Raw genomic sequence first — 15197 nt, forward strand, 5'->3', positions numbered from 1 at the left:
TTTTTGTGGAGTTGAGGTTTCACTGTGTTGCCCAGGCTGGGCAATTTGTTGATTAGCAGAAGGAAGCGGGACTCTGGGGGATCCCTATACATAGTGATGATTATTCTTGTTCAGCTCTGATTCCTTGGGACCCAGATCAGGTTCTGGCCTCTAGAATAAGTAAACAGTAAATAGGGGATGAACTAAATCAAGTATCTCAGCGTAGCAGATTTGCCCTTCATTGACCTAGTGAGAGAACAAACAGTGAATCTGGAGTACTGCTTTTCTAGTTCTTTTCTTGCCACCTCCATGATTTTGCGTAAGTTACTGAGCCTCTCATGAGTAAAATGGTGGCACCTATATTGCACATTTCCATGGCTTTCATGAGGATTCATATAGATAAAGCCCTTTGTTGAAGGTGGGCAAGAAAGGTAACAGATGTATGAGACTTTCCTTCTGATGTTCCATCCCTGTTTGGTCAAATTGAAGGAGCCAGTTTGGGAGGTTTGGTTAAATTGTTTGAGGATAACAGAGAGGTTTGTGTGGCTGTCCAATAAGTACTAAGAATAAAGGGGAACCATAGAATTTAAAAATATCTAGGCTGGGCACAGTGACTCATGCCTGTAATCCCAGTATTTTGGGAGACTTGAGGCAGAGTCATTTGAGGCCAGGAGTTCCAGACCAGCCTGGGCAACAGAACAATATCCTGCCACTGCAAAAAATAAAAACATTAGCCAGGCATGGTAGCATGTGCCTGCAGTCCCAGCTACTTGGGATGCTGAGATGGGTAGATCATTTGGGCCAGAAAGGTGGAGGTTGCAGTGAGCCATGATCATGCTACTGCACTCCAGCCTGGGTAGCAGAGTGAGACCCTGTCTCAAAAAGAAAATAAAATAATAAAAGCTAACAGTTTGTAATTTAAAATAATCTTTGATTTAGCCTTAACGTTTTCAATTTTATTTTTATTATTGCTTTTCTGTTTTTAACTTTTTATTATAATGAAATATTTAAAATGTATAGAAAAAAGTAGAGTAGTATAACAAATATCTATACTTCATTATTCAGATTTTTAAAATATTAATTTTTATTATATTTACTTTAAGATTTTTTTTTTTTGAGATGGAGTTTCGCTCGTGTTGCCCAGGCTGGAGTTCAGTGGTGTGATCTCGGCTCACCGCAACCTCTGGCTCCTGGGTTCAAGTGATTCTCCTGCCTCAGCCTCCTGAGTAGCTGGGATCACAGGCATGCATCACCACACCTGGCTAATTTTGTATTTTTAGTAGAGGCAGGGTTTCTCCATGTTAGTCAGGTTGGTCTTGAACTCCCAACCTCAGGTGATCCACCCGCCTCGGCCTCCCAAAGTGCTGGGATTACAGCATGAGCCACCACACCCAGCCACTTTAAAACTTTTTTTAAAAAAAGAAATAACATTACAGACAATATTCCACTTCCTCTTGTATTCTCCCTAATTCAGCTTTCTTTACTCCTCCCTTTAAGGAACCATTATTCTAAACTGTTACATATTGTTCTTATCTGTGGTTTTACACTTTTACCATATGCTTCACAAATAATGGAATTTATAGTCTTATTAACATAACATTCATATAGAAATTATGTCATCTTTATACTCAGTCTGCAACTTCATTTTTCACTAAGTTATAAAATTCTAGGATCTAAAAATACCAGTACATTTAGATACCATATATATGTAGATCAAATTTGTTTATTATAACTGCTCTATGGAATTGTATTTTATGATTTTACCACACTGTCATCAATCCATTCCTCTATCAATATTCATTTGGTTGATTGTTTTTTTACTATTACAAATAAAGCAGCAGTATATGTGTGTGTGTATACACACACACACACACACATACATCTATCTATTTATATATGGGCATCTACATATATAAATCTTCTTGTCTACTGTCTTCTTTCTATATTCTTGACTCTTTTTTTTCCTTTTTTTGCTTTGTTTCCTTTTTATAATTCAAAAGTATGAATTGACAAGAAAAAAGTAAGAAAGTGCTTTCATGTAAAAGTAAAGTTTGTTGCAAAATATATACATATAGCTATAACTCAAATGTGGGCATATATTGTGGAATGCTATTTATTTTACTCTAGCCCCCAGAAGTGCCAGAAGAACAAGAGGAATATAAAGAACATATTCCTGAAGATGTGTATGTTTATAAACCACCTGTCTCTAAACCATGGGTTTCTTTGGGCAGTGAAAAAGAAATTGAGGAAGAATCAGTTATGGAATCTACAAAGCAGGTTAGAGGGTTAAATATGATCTCTAATCATTACCTCCCTGTAGCAGAACAACACTGACTCCTGAGGGATTCATACGGTTTACTGTATTTGCTATGGGGGCATAGTTTTTGGTGTTTTGTTTTGGTTTGCTTTTATAGAAGAATGGTCATTGTCTCCCTCCCCACCTCCAGCTAGCTGAGATTTTATTTTGGACCCAAAAAAAAAGCAATTGAGTTGTTTTGCAGCTGGAAGCATGGGCAAGAGGGGTCCCCAGGCAGTACACTCCCCGTAGGTGGGCTGAGGGCTAGGGCTGAGCCTCGGGTGTGTCTCCTGTTCCCTGTGCTCCCCTGTACAGGGGCCTCCCTCCAGGCTCTCGGGCAGCCTCAGGAGGGGCAGCCTGGGAGGGGCTGTTGCAGCTGTTCACTTGGGCAGAACATCAGAGGACTCGGACACCAGCCTCCCATCATGAGTCTCAATCTTCTTCACAACCACGGCCTTGGTGGAGCTGGTGCAGCTGAAGGAGCTGGGGCTCATGCCAGAGTCAAAGCTAGAGCCCAGGCCGCAGCTGAGGCCAGGGCTTGTGAAGCCCCTATAGGCAGAACTCTGACCACCTGCATAGCCAGTGGTGGTCTTCATATGGATGCTCATGTTCTGCATCCCAGACTCCAGCCGGCTCTCCTTACCCTACAGTAGCTTGCAGTAGGTGGTGATCTCGATGTCCAGGGCCAGTTTGACGTTCATCAGCTCCTGGTACTCACACAGCTGCCATGCTGTGTCCTGCTTGGCCCACTGCAGGGCGGTCTCCAGCTCCTGCTGCTTGGCACAAGCATCCTTGAGTGCCAGCTTCCTGTGTTGCTCAGCCTCAGCAATGGTGGTCTCCAGGGAAGCCCTCTGGCCTTTGAGGCCCTCAGTCTCAGCCTGGAGCTGGCTGATGTTCCAGTTCATCTTGGAGATCTCAGTCTTCATAGTGGCAGGTCATTCCTGTGCTTCCCAGCCAGCATCTGCAGCTCCTCATACTTGATCTGGTATATGCTCTATGCCTCAGCCCGGCTGCGATTGGTGATCTCCTCATACTGCGCCTTGACCTCAGTGATGATGCTGTCCATGTCCAGGGAGCAGCTATTGTCCATGGACAGCACCACAGACATGTCGGAGATCTGGGACTGCAGCTCCCGGATCTCTTCTTCATATAGCTGCCTGAGGAAGTTAATCTCGTCAGTCAGTCCTTCCAGGCGAGACTCCAGCTCTACCTTGTTCATGTAAGCTTCATCCACATCCTTCTTGATGAGGATAAATTCATTCTCCATCTCTGTACGCTTATTGATCTCATCCTCATACTTGTTCTTGAAGTCCTCCACCAGCCCCTGCATGTTGCCAAGCTTCACCTCCAGCTTCAGCTTCTCCTGGCCCAGAGTCTCCAGCTGCTACCTCAGGTTGTTGATGTAGCTCTCAAACATGTTGTCCATGTTGCTCCTAGCTGTTTTCTGCTGCTGCAGGAGGCTCCACTTGGTCTCCAGCATCTTGTTCTGCTGCTCCAGGAACCGCACCTTGTCGATGAAGGAAGCAAACTTGTTGTTGAGGGTCTTGATCTGCTCCTTTTCCTGAATATGCATGGTCTGGATGTTGGGGTCCACTTCCAGCTTAAGGGGGCTCAGCAGGCTCTGGTTGATGGTGACGGTGGTGATGCCTCCCATTCCCATGCCGCTGGCCCCAGCATAGCCTGCACCCAGGCCACCCCAGAAGCTGCTGCTGCCCACTCGGGAGAAGCTTGAGGAGCTGATGTGGGCACCAGGCCCACTCATGTAGGAGTGGCTGCTGAAGGTCCAGGGGCCAGAGGTGGACACGTTGTAGGACTTCTGGGTCACCCTGATGGACATGGTGGAGGCAGGAGTTGAGGCAGGCAGGCTGAACCAGGGAGAGATTCCAGAAGGAGCAGAGAAGCTGCTTCTTTGGTCAATTTCTTAAGCGGATGTTATGCATTGAATTTTGTCTCCAAAAAATGATATGTTGAAGTTCTAACCCCCAGCACCTCAGAATGTGATTCTATCTGGAAATAGGGTCGTTGCAGGTATAATTATTTAAGATGAGGTCATACTGGAGTAGGGTGGGCCCATAATCCAATACAACTGGTGTCCTTGTGATAAGTTGGTCATAGGACGACAGAGAGACAGAGAGACACAGGGAGAATACCATGTAAAGAAGCAGACAGAGACTGGAAAGATGGATATACAAACCAAGGAACACTAAGGATTGCTGATTGTTACCAGAAGCCAGGAAAGAAACAGGGAACATATTCTCCCTCAGAGCCTTCAGAAAGAAACAACCATCAAACACCTCAATTTCAAACTTCTAGACTCCACAACTGTAACAGAATAAGTTCCTATTGTTTTAGGGCACCCCATTTGTGATACTTGATTATGGCAGCTGTAGGAAGTTGATACGGTGGCATTCCCTCCCAAAGGAACTCCTGGGAGGGGGAATTGTGTGTGAGTGGTTTATTAGGAAAGTGCCCCTGAAGAGAACATGACAAGCAGCTGAACATGGATATGGAGGAAGCCCTGCCAGGCTGCATTTTCAGCCTAAAGTCTGGCAGAGGGAAGGCTTCAGCCGAACCTGGAGAGGAACTCTGGAGTATAAAATATACCTCAGAGTTGTCCCAAACAGAAGCAAGGAGAAGGGTTTATGTATCCCTCCTGCCAGTCCACCATTAGTCAAGATGAAACTGCCAGTTACTTCCTGTTCTTTGCACCTGGGGCAACGTGGTCCCAATAGCCCTAGAGCAGCCCTCCAAAGAGGAGGAGCGGGTGCTGCTCATGCGAATGGAAAGCACACAGAGCTGGAGGTGCTCCCAGAAAGAGCACAAAGGGTTCTGAGAGGATCTGGGCATAGGACCAACGTTGTTCACACATCCATTTTTCTCCAGGGGCTTCAATGTGTTACTTTTACTGTTTACATGTGTTACAGATTACATATATGATTTCTCAAAAACGAAGTGAGTTTGGTGCACCAGTTAAGTTCAGTGACCAGAATGCTTCCAGTGTAAAAGATGCCTATATTGAATGTACAGCCTACCCAGATAAAAATTTTACCCTTAAACAATTTGAGAAAGATGTCGGCATGCAAGTAATCCCTCAAATAAAAGACATAAGCACTCAGACAGAATGGTAAGTATGTGATGGGTGTATGTAATTATAGAGCCAATTACAGTCAAATCTAGTAACTTCCATGATTATTTTGAAAGCTTTATAATAAATAGAAGTGGATTAACAATGATGACACCTAGATCTCCACAGAGTAATTCAATTCAGGAAGATCTAATTATATTCAATAATGCCTTTAAAAATCATAACAGGAAAATGAGATACACATATAAAAGACTGAAAAGACTGGGGTGGCAAAATGAGTGATGCTGTTAATCATTACAGTGTGGTCATCTCACCTGGCATATTACCATGGCCCCTCACTACTCTGTTCTACCACCTACGTCATAATTCTTAAACATCAAATCAGATGGAGTTAATTTATTGCCTAGGTTTCTTCTTTGGCTTCCATCACTTACAAAACACATCCATCCAGAGCCTTTAGGATGGCATATGAGGTTCTCCTTCCTCTGTGACGAGGCACTTTCTGCCTCTCCAGCCCCGTTGTCCCTTGTTCCTAAACAAGCCCTCTGTGTGCCAGCCCTATGAGCTGCTTCCAGTTCCCAGAATCTCTGCAGTTCCTCTTTCTGCCTTTGCCCATGCTTGAATCTTCCTCCTCTCACTAAGTGGTAATGATATTCTTCTGTTTGCTCAGACCAAAAGCCTTGGATCTTGTTGGATCTATCTTCAAAATGTACCCACTGATATTACCTTAGACCATTCATCATCGTCTCCTGCTTGGATTACTGTAATTCCTTCTAAGTGGGCTTCCTCTATCCATCTTTTCTCTCCTGCATTCAATTCTCCATAGAGTAGCCCTAGTAATCCTGTTAAAATGCAAGTCAGATCATGTCACTGACCTAAACCTTCTAATGGCCTGTCATCCCAAAGGAACCTACAAGGCTTCATATGATCTAGATCCCTTTACTTCTCTGCCCTAATTTCCCACAGTTCTACCTGCTCATCCATCCAGCCACACTGGCTTCCTCATTCCTTGATTCACCAAGCACACTCATACGTAATATGTTTAAGCTTACAAGTCCTTTACATAGAATGCTCCTCCCTCAGGTTTATTCCCTCCTTCATTCAGACCTCTGCTCAAATGAGGCATTCCTGACACTCCTATATAAAAACAACAACTTCATTACTATCTACCCCTTACTCTATTTTTCCCCATTGTGTTATAATCACTCGATGTGTATTTTTTATCATCTTTCTTCACCTCACTCTGCACTTGGAATTTAAGCTCTATGAGATAGAAACTTTTTATATTTTGTTTACTGCTATGTTCCCAATTCCTAGGACAGTTCCTAGTATATATTTATTAAATGGAGGAGAAAAATGAATGGAGGAGGGAAAAGAGGAAGAGAAGGACATACGTAAGGAAGAATGTACAGAATGATGACAGATTTGAATCCAGTGTTAAGTGAAGAGCTATGAAAATATACAGTGAGACAGGTCATGACCAGGATAATCAGGGATCAGCAATATAGAGAATGCTTTTCAGATCTGTGTGAACCAACAGGTTAAAAACCATGGAAGTGCAATGTTAAAGTAAGGGGACATATATACAGACTCCAAAGGTTGGGCCAAGAAAGGGATCAGAAGCAAGAGATGCAGATGAACAGACAGGCCAAAACAAGAGGAGATAAAGAGAAACACAAGAACTGGTAGTCAAATCCTGGCAGGGAAGGAGGACATCAGATATCCATAAATATCAAGAAGTGAGGGCAAGAGAGGAAGGAGAGAGGTGACATATTAGTACCAAAGGAACTTGAGTTTTGAGACAAATATCTAAGTCAAGCCAGCCAGGGATTTATTCTGTGTTCCTTCTAGGGTACAGACAAGTCCCAAGAATGAGTCAGCCAGCGTAGACTCAGTAGGTAGACTCAGAGTACAGAACAATGATAATAATAGTGGCCGTGTTTCATAGGAGTAAACAGATGAGAATAAGGGCAGGTCTTGACCCAAAAAATGAAAAATATAAATAAAATAAAAAAGACTTAAAAGGAACTCAAATCACTTAAACCTAGATGACTGGGGGAAGCTGGTACCATGCACTGCAAACAGGAAATTAGGAAGGGTGGCTGGTATGAGGTAGAGAAGGTAGATATGTGATTATATTGGAGGGAATCAAGAAGAATCAAAGATGTGGTTCAAAGAATAATGACGGTAAAAGCAAATGCCTAGTGTTCCCACCACATACCAGGCATTCTTCTAAGTGCTTTACACATATCAACTCAATCCTCATAACTGCTTTCTGAGGTAGGCACTATCCCCATTTTACAAATAGAGAAACTGAGGCAAAGAGAGGTTAAATATGAAAGCCCAATGTTTTGGGCATAATTTAAACCTGAAGCAATAATGAATAGTTTTGCTGAAAATCAACAAAACAAATTATATTTAGAAAGTAAGAGTGACTCTTAGTCATGTTGCTAGTTTGACAGAACCACCAAGCAACATACCATTTTTAAAAATATAAGCCTATCTAGAGAGTAGAAATTAAAAGGTAAAGCTGAGATTTGAACCCAAGTCTCTTTGGTTCCAATACTAATAATATTCTTTCTACCATTCTGCCTTCTGCTATGGATACTGACCTAAACAAGGGAAAAAAATGAATTATTCTAGTAAATATACTCAAAGCTCTCTTTACCCCTTTGTCTGATTACTCTCCATTTAATATATTACCTCTCACAGAGACATTCTGCATTGTGCTGACATTTGTTCAACAAACACAAACTATATAATATTTTGTTGAGCACTTAAAATATGCTAGGCACCGTTTTTAAAGTTTTGCATGTATCAACACATCCAATTCTTACAATGACCCTATGGGCTAGCTACTTTAATAATTTCATTTAGAGATGAGAAAACAGGCACAGAAGGTTAGATAATTAGCTCAGGGGTCATATAGCTAGTAAATGATAGAAGCAAGCTTCAAAGCCAGGCAGCTGATCACCAGAGTCCACACTCTTAACGATTGTGCCATGTGACTTCCAAGCCCCATAGCTAAGAACAAGAGCTCACCCAGTCAAGTACATGAGACTGATAATAAAGCCCAGAGGTACAATGCCATATGGCATGTACACAGACGGAAGCCACTAAGAGCATACTAAAATGAAACAAGCCTTCCTGCCACCATCACTGCCGATATGTCTTATTCCTACTTTCGTATGTTTAGAGCAGAGTTTCTCAACCTTAATACAGTTGACATTTGGGGCTGGATAATTCTCTTTGAGGGAAGGCTGTCTTGTGCTTTGCAGGGTGTTTAAGAGCATCCCTGGGCTCTACCCACTAGACAACAGTAGCACATCTAGGTTGTGACAACCAAAAATATTTCTAGACATTGCGAAATGTCCCACAAGGAGGTGAGGTGCACACTGACTTAATGAAATGAAGACAGAGTGAACGATAAAGATGGCAAAATGTTCATAATTGATGAATCAGGGTGAAGGGTGTATGGGAATTTCTTATACCCTTCTTACAACTTTTCTAGATGTTTGAAATGATTTCTAAATAAAAATTTTATAAAAATAAGATCTTTTTGATTATGTTGGAAAGAAATTCATGTAGACTTTGAATGGCGGTCAATATCAGTTGTCAAGGACAAAGAAAAAATTCAATGTATAGAATTTAAATATAAAATAACATCCTAACTTATTGTCACAGAGACACACTTTTGAACTTTCATGACCCATATGTGCTTTCCTTTGACCTAATCTTTGATACTGAATTTTCTTTTAATATACTAGGACATATCCGAAAAATGCTACCACACAATATTATCCAAGAGAATTCTCAGAAGAAGAAAAAGAGACACTCAACCAGTCAAAGCCTTTGGTTGATTTTCTTAACAATGCATCCATAAGGTAAAAAATTGCATATTAAATTTTAAAAATAAAACATAAAATGTATATGTTTACATAGAATAACAGGTCTAAGTAAACAATTCCACATATGGTATCTAGATAAGAAGTATGAAGACAGTTGTCAGGTATGACATATTCTACAGATTCTCAGTATTTCCTTTCTATTGCTAAGCAACGTCTTAGCCCTCCTAAGCTAAGGTCACATCAAACTGTGAACAGTTGAGTGTGTGAGGATATTTTCCTAATTGCAAATTAACGATTACTTGTATTTACCATGGTTACTTTTATATGTCTTTTTCTCCACTCCTCACTCCTTTTCTTCATTAACTTTTTTTTTTTTTTTTTTTTTAATTGAGACAGAGTCTTGCTCTGTCACCTAGGCTGGAGTACAGTGGCATGATCTTGGCTCACTGCAACCTCCGCCTCCTGGGTTCAAGCAATTCTCCTGCCTCAGCCGCCCAAGCAGCTGGGACTACAGGCACATACCACCATGCCTAGCTAATTTTTTGTACTTTTAGTAGAGACAGGGTTTCACCATATTGGCCAGGCTGGTCTTGGACTCCTGACCTCAGGTGATCCACCCGCCTTGTCCTTCCAAAGTGCTGGGATTACAGGCATGAGCAACTGCACTGGGGCCTTCACTAACTTTTATAGGATGAGGAGAATGCTGTGAATGCCATTATGATAATAAGTATTTGCAAAAATATCTTTGCAGATGAGAACCTGAATTTAATTCAAGTGTCTTTTTTGGACATTTCACTCTTATCACCAATTCCTGTGTTCCTGGCTTTGAAAGAGAAGCATCTTCAAAATGGCCCCTAAGCTACTACTGGGACCCTGGGTAGAGTTCTGGGGCTTCTAAACCAGAGAAACAGCTTGACAAATTCTCATCAAGCTAATACTAGAGTTTAGAGAAGTGGATCCAATGGAGAACATGTCTGCCAGTTATACTCAATAGACTGGTTTCCATTTCTTTCCAAAATTAACAATGTGATAGTCAACTTCATATATAGCCCAAGTTAAGCTTTTTTATTTTTAAGAAACATCATTGGTTCTTTCAGACTGGATTAGATATACTGAAAATTCAAACAACTTTCAAAGTTGTTACCTATACCTACAGAGACTCTGGCTCAAAAATTCAATTAATGATTCAGGGAGAACATTATTTGCCACTCACTCACAGGAAGCATGCTATAATTTTTCCTATATGGGCAATGAGATAGAAACATGAAAACCTCAGTTTTTCCCCCCATATCAAAATTAAGTAGTCATTACAATTTTTCCTGTAGGAATATTAAAAATAAGAAGTTTGTTTACATATAATCAATATCCAGAGAAAACTAGATCTTGAGGAAATAAAAAGAATTGCTCAAAATAACACTGTATGTTAGCTTTAGACCTGGGCTTTTATTCTTCCCTCTCCATTGCTATGCTTATAAAGAAAAGAATAGTGCACAGCTTTGTCATTCCCTTCTTGAGATGTGGGAAGAAGAAGCCAGATCTATAAGAAGAAAGAGGAAAATTGGCACAGGAATTATAATAGCATTGGCCAAGAGTAAATAAGAAACCCATGTTTATATCACTGCAAACTAATTTCCAGCTTTAAAGCTGCTTAAGGTTTATTCAAAAGTTTTTAATTAGTATAAAACTGATTTTGTTCTGGAAGAAAGCCCTTTTAGAAATGAGCAATTTCTTTCTCATAGGATTTTATCTAAAACGAACTTAAGGGAAGCATTATTTGCAAAAAAAAAAAAAAAAAGGCAATGACATCAGATGAGAGAGCGGAACTTCAGGGGGATTAATAAACAAATAAGAAAGCTTCCTTTCGGGGTTAAAATTCCTAGACCACAGTTTTGCCAACCTCCAATTCATTACTCTCAGGAGCCACATGGTTCCAGGAAAGCAAGAAACCAGAGGAAAGGTGCTGTTTTTAATTTTTCCTTGTGAATTACTTCCCCATCCTGCCTGAGAAGGAAAAATCAGGAAACCAGAGAGAAAGTCACGTCTTTAATTCCTCTCCTGAGAATTCTTTTCTCATTTAGGCTTCATCAGAAAGAAATATGATTTGGAAAATGCTTACTAATGCTTCTACTGGAAACCGTGTTTAAGCCTTGACAGTCCTCTACACAGGGTTATTCAGTGTTCAATATGCTTATGAATCACCTGAGGACTCTTGTTAAAATGCAGGTTCTGACTCAGTATAAGTCTGGGGTGGAGTCTGTGACTCTGCATTTCTAACAGCCCCCGATCATGCTGATGGTCCTTGGACCACACTTTAAGTGGCCAGGTCTTAGGAAAGGTGTCTGTTTTGAAAGATGAAATACAAGAAGAATTTAACCAAGGGACAAGTCAATTAGGCAGTGACTGATAGTGTAATGATCAATGACGGGGGCATAAAATGGTACCCTTTTTTTATATTTTGGGAGTATCTGTGTTTACTGTTTAACTATATAAAGGGATTTTTCTTATTTTAAGAAATTCATAATTGAGAACCACTTTTTCAGCTTACCACACCTATATAAAACCAAGAAGTTTACAGTTTTGATCATTAGGGTAAAACGTTGGGTGGCATTCTAATTGTGGGAGGGCTCTAATCGACGTTCGGAGTATACAGAGCTTTCAGACCTAAGCATAAAAGGGGATAATAACCATCATAGTAACTATTTTAAGACAGAAGCCTGTCAAACCAAGGTCCCTAGATTACTATTAACAAATGATCCTAGCACTCAGATGGTATTTTAAAGGAGCGATATTAGTATTTTTAGCAGGATAACTTTTCATTTTGGAAACTGTCTCATGCATTGCAAGGAGGTTTGGTAATGGAATTAAACACAGTAGCACCTCCCAGGCATTGTGACAACTAAAACTACACACACACACTCTCTCTCTCGCTCTTTCTCTCTCTCTCTCTCTCTCTCTCTTCTAAACTCCAAATCTTCCCTTGTTCAGAATCTCTTATTTGTTGTTTTGAATTACGTATATATTAGGGCTATCCTATTTAGGATAAATGATCATTTAGTATAGAACATGCCTAAGAAAATTGCCATTTGTGACAGTTGGGGCTTTCCAGGAAGCAAATGACATCACATTAGAGGCAGTTTACTAAGGATTACACTGAAAAATAAAGGAGGAGGAGACAGGACCGGGAAAGTAGAGTATCAGACAGATTCTCAGCCTACCCAGTGGGAGCTCCAGAGCAAAGATGCCTGCTGTGGGAGTGCTGCACAAGGAGGACTGGCCAGGACCGGCCATCCCTGCAGCTCAGGCATTGGCCTGGAGAGAGTGCAGCCTTGGCTTGGAAACTGAGGCAGATCATGAAGTTGCTAGAAGTTCCGAGTAACATGCCACCATGATTTTTTTTTCTCTTAAGTCATTTATTTCACGAGATTAATCATTATTACCAAATATAATTGAGAATTATTATTTTTATTCAGTACAAATGAAGGTAGGAGGAGTTGCTAAGATAGTCACATCATTGGATACTAAAATCCAATATCTTAATTGCTTTTTTATTTTTACAAATTAGTGTTGAAATAGCCCTACAGCAAAATGAAATCATGAACACATTTATTGATGACTGGAAATACCTCGCAGAAGAAGAAGGCACCTTTGGGGACAAGACTGATACCCACCTGAAAGAGTACCAGTCCTTTACCGACCTTCATAGCCCAACGGAGAAAATGATTACCTGCGTCTCATGGCATCCAACTATCTATGGTGAGATGGAAATAATGGGGATTCCCTTTTGTGATAACATTGAAATTGTCTGTTGCAGCCCAGCACGGTGGCTCATGTCTGTAATCCCAGCACTTTGGGAGGCCAAGGCAGGTGGATCACAAGGTCAGGAGTTTGAGACCAACCTGACCAACATGGTGAAACTCCATCTCTACTAAAAATACAAAAATTACCCAGGCATGGTGCTGCGCACCTGTAATCCCAGCTACCAGGGAGGTTGAGGCAGGAGAATCGCTTGAACCTGGGGCGGTGAGCCAAGAGCATGCCATTGCACTCCAGCCTGGGCGAAAGAGCGAGACTCTGTCTTAAAAAAAAAAGAAAGAAAGAAATTGTTTGTTGCTTTCATATGTCAAATTGCAAACTAGCTCAATGTCAATAAAACACCTTCCATTTGCTGAGTGCTTCCATTTGCTGAGTGCTCGCTAGGTACCTGCCACCTCTTTCCATGCCTTCACTGTTGTGTGTCCTCCCAGCAACCCTGAAGGACACACACATGTCATTATCTCTGTTTCACAACAAAAGGACCAAAGCTCAATTCAGGGAAGTGAGTTACCCAGGTCACCCAGATGGCACAAGGCAGTCTGGGTTTGGCTTGGGCCTGTTGCTCTCAACGGCTAAATTTATTCCTCTGAACACTGCCTTTCTGGTTATTGGACCAGAGAGGAAACGCGCCTCGTTTGAAGAGCTCATTAACCAAGGGAGGTAGGTGGGGGTGTGCGAAGGTGGAAACATGGAAAGAGAGAGGTCTTTGTCCTCTTCCTCCTTTCACCCTCCACCGGCCCTTTTCTCACAAAAAAAGAAACAAAACAAGCTTTTCTTTTCTTCCAAAATCGTCTGAGTCACCTGTATATTTTATACTAATAGTACGTGTCAGTTTGGACCAGCCAGATTTCAAGTGCTAAATACGTGACATGTAACCAGTGGCAACCACATTAGACAGCAGAGCTCTAAGAAAACTCTTGTTCTCCTGTGGACAAAGTGAAAATGAAAAGTGGCTGTGTAGAAAAGCAAAGGCTACATCTCTCCATGTATAGTTGCTACCAACTTTAATTTCTACATGTGTTTCAACCAGGGCTAATAGCTGTGTCAGTGGCTGTGCGACTTTCTTTTGAAGACAGAGTTTACTTTTCTGGTAAATTATTGCTGCAGCCATCACTGATTCTTTTCTGGAGCTTCTCCGATCCTATACATCCTCAGGTAACTAAGGAGAGTTGCCCATATAGCCCAAATTTTCAAAGACTACTTTCATATGTACCTTTAGCAGTTTTCATTGCAAAGTACTTCATAATCACTTAATGTTGTAAACCTTTAATAAAGTTAGGCTTTCTTCAATGCAGAACTTGTCATCATTCCATTTGAGCAAAACTAAAATTTACAATTTGTTTATTGAACAAATCAACATGCTATTTTTTCCCAAAGATTATAAGAGGAATGTTTAAACTATTTTTAAAACAAACTCTTTTATGGACTTTACTTAAATACTAATTGGTCAATTGCAAACAGATTTTAGTTTCACATGAATTTTCTCAATTCCAAGGATCACCTGGTAATAAATAAAGGTGACTGTGTGGGAGAGCACTGGGGAGTGGTAGGAACTGTGGCCTTGGAGAGTGCACCACCCATCTCCAGGCTGTCTGCCCTCTTGTTGCCAGGTGGTCCCATTGTCAAGAGAATTGAGAAATTTGGAATTTTATAAGAAATCGCCAAATTTTAAATAGCATAACTAAAACCAAACCAAAACCCACAAAAACCCCACTCAAACTAACCAAAATGCATAGCAATTCAAATAAAATGAGGCTGAAGGCTGGGTTTGCTACATGGGGTTCTAGTTTCCATTGTCTGCTCAGTAAGAGATCTGCCTAGTGGGTGGGTGCTGTGTAGTGTTAGACTAAGTTATTTCAGTGTATTAAATATAATAGTAGTTTGTTTCTAAAAGGTATTGCATATTTAAGACTTTCCCTAATAAACCCTAGGCTCCCCTTCTTCCTTTTTCCCTAATGCATTTGAATTAAGGTAGTTGTACTGTAATAGATTCTAGATACTTTAATTATTATAGACCCAAATATCAAAATGAAAGATCTGTAGCCCTTTCTTGTCAGCCACAACATCACCACTCCCTCACTAGAGTTTTCTGCCCTTTCTACCCTGTAGCTCTCCTCTCCACTCCAGGAGGGCCTGGCTCAGTATTCAGCAAGCAACAAAACAGGCACAGATCCTG

The 15197-nt window shown here is 40.9% G+C and overlaps 1 protein-coding gene and 1 pseudogene across 4 annotated transcripts in view; one reads left to right on the top strand and one right to left on the bottom strand.

Moving 5' to 3' along the window:
• The window catches only part of DNAI3 (dynein axonemal intermediate chain 3), a 148544-nt gene that overhangs the window by 24336 nt on the left and 109011 nt on the right, over positions 1-15197 (top strand). For all 4 annotated transcript variants that reach the window (XR_012512471.1, XM_074381102.1, XM_074381101.1 and 1 more), the window contains exons 6-10: positions 2107-2256; positions 5200-5399; positions 9128-9244; positions 12771-12961; positions 14052-14176. Coding sequence is in view for 3 of the 4 variants with exons in the window: in XM_074381102.1 (XP_074237203.1) it covers positions 2107-2256; positions 5200-5399; positions 9128-9244; positions 12771-12961; positions 14052-14176 (783 nt within the window). In the remaining variant the exon portion in view is untranslated. The remainder of the gene's footprint in view (positions 1-2106; positions 2257-5199; positions 5400-9127; positions 9245-12770; positions 12962-14051; positions 14177-15197) is intronic.
• Positions 2656-4120, bottom strand: LOC120365960 (keratin, type II cytoskeletal 8 pseudogene; annotated as a pseudogene).

This window comes from Saimiri boliviensis, chromosome 11 (genome assembly GCF_048565385.1).
Source record: "Saimiri boliviensis isolate mSaiBol1 chromosome 11, mSaiBol1.pri, whole genome shotgun sequence".
NCBI lineage: Eukaryota > Metazoa > Chordata > Mammalia > Primates > Cebidae > Saimiri > Saimiri boliviensis.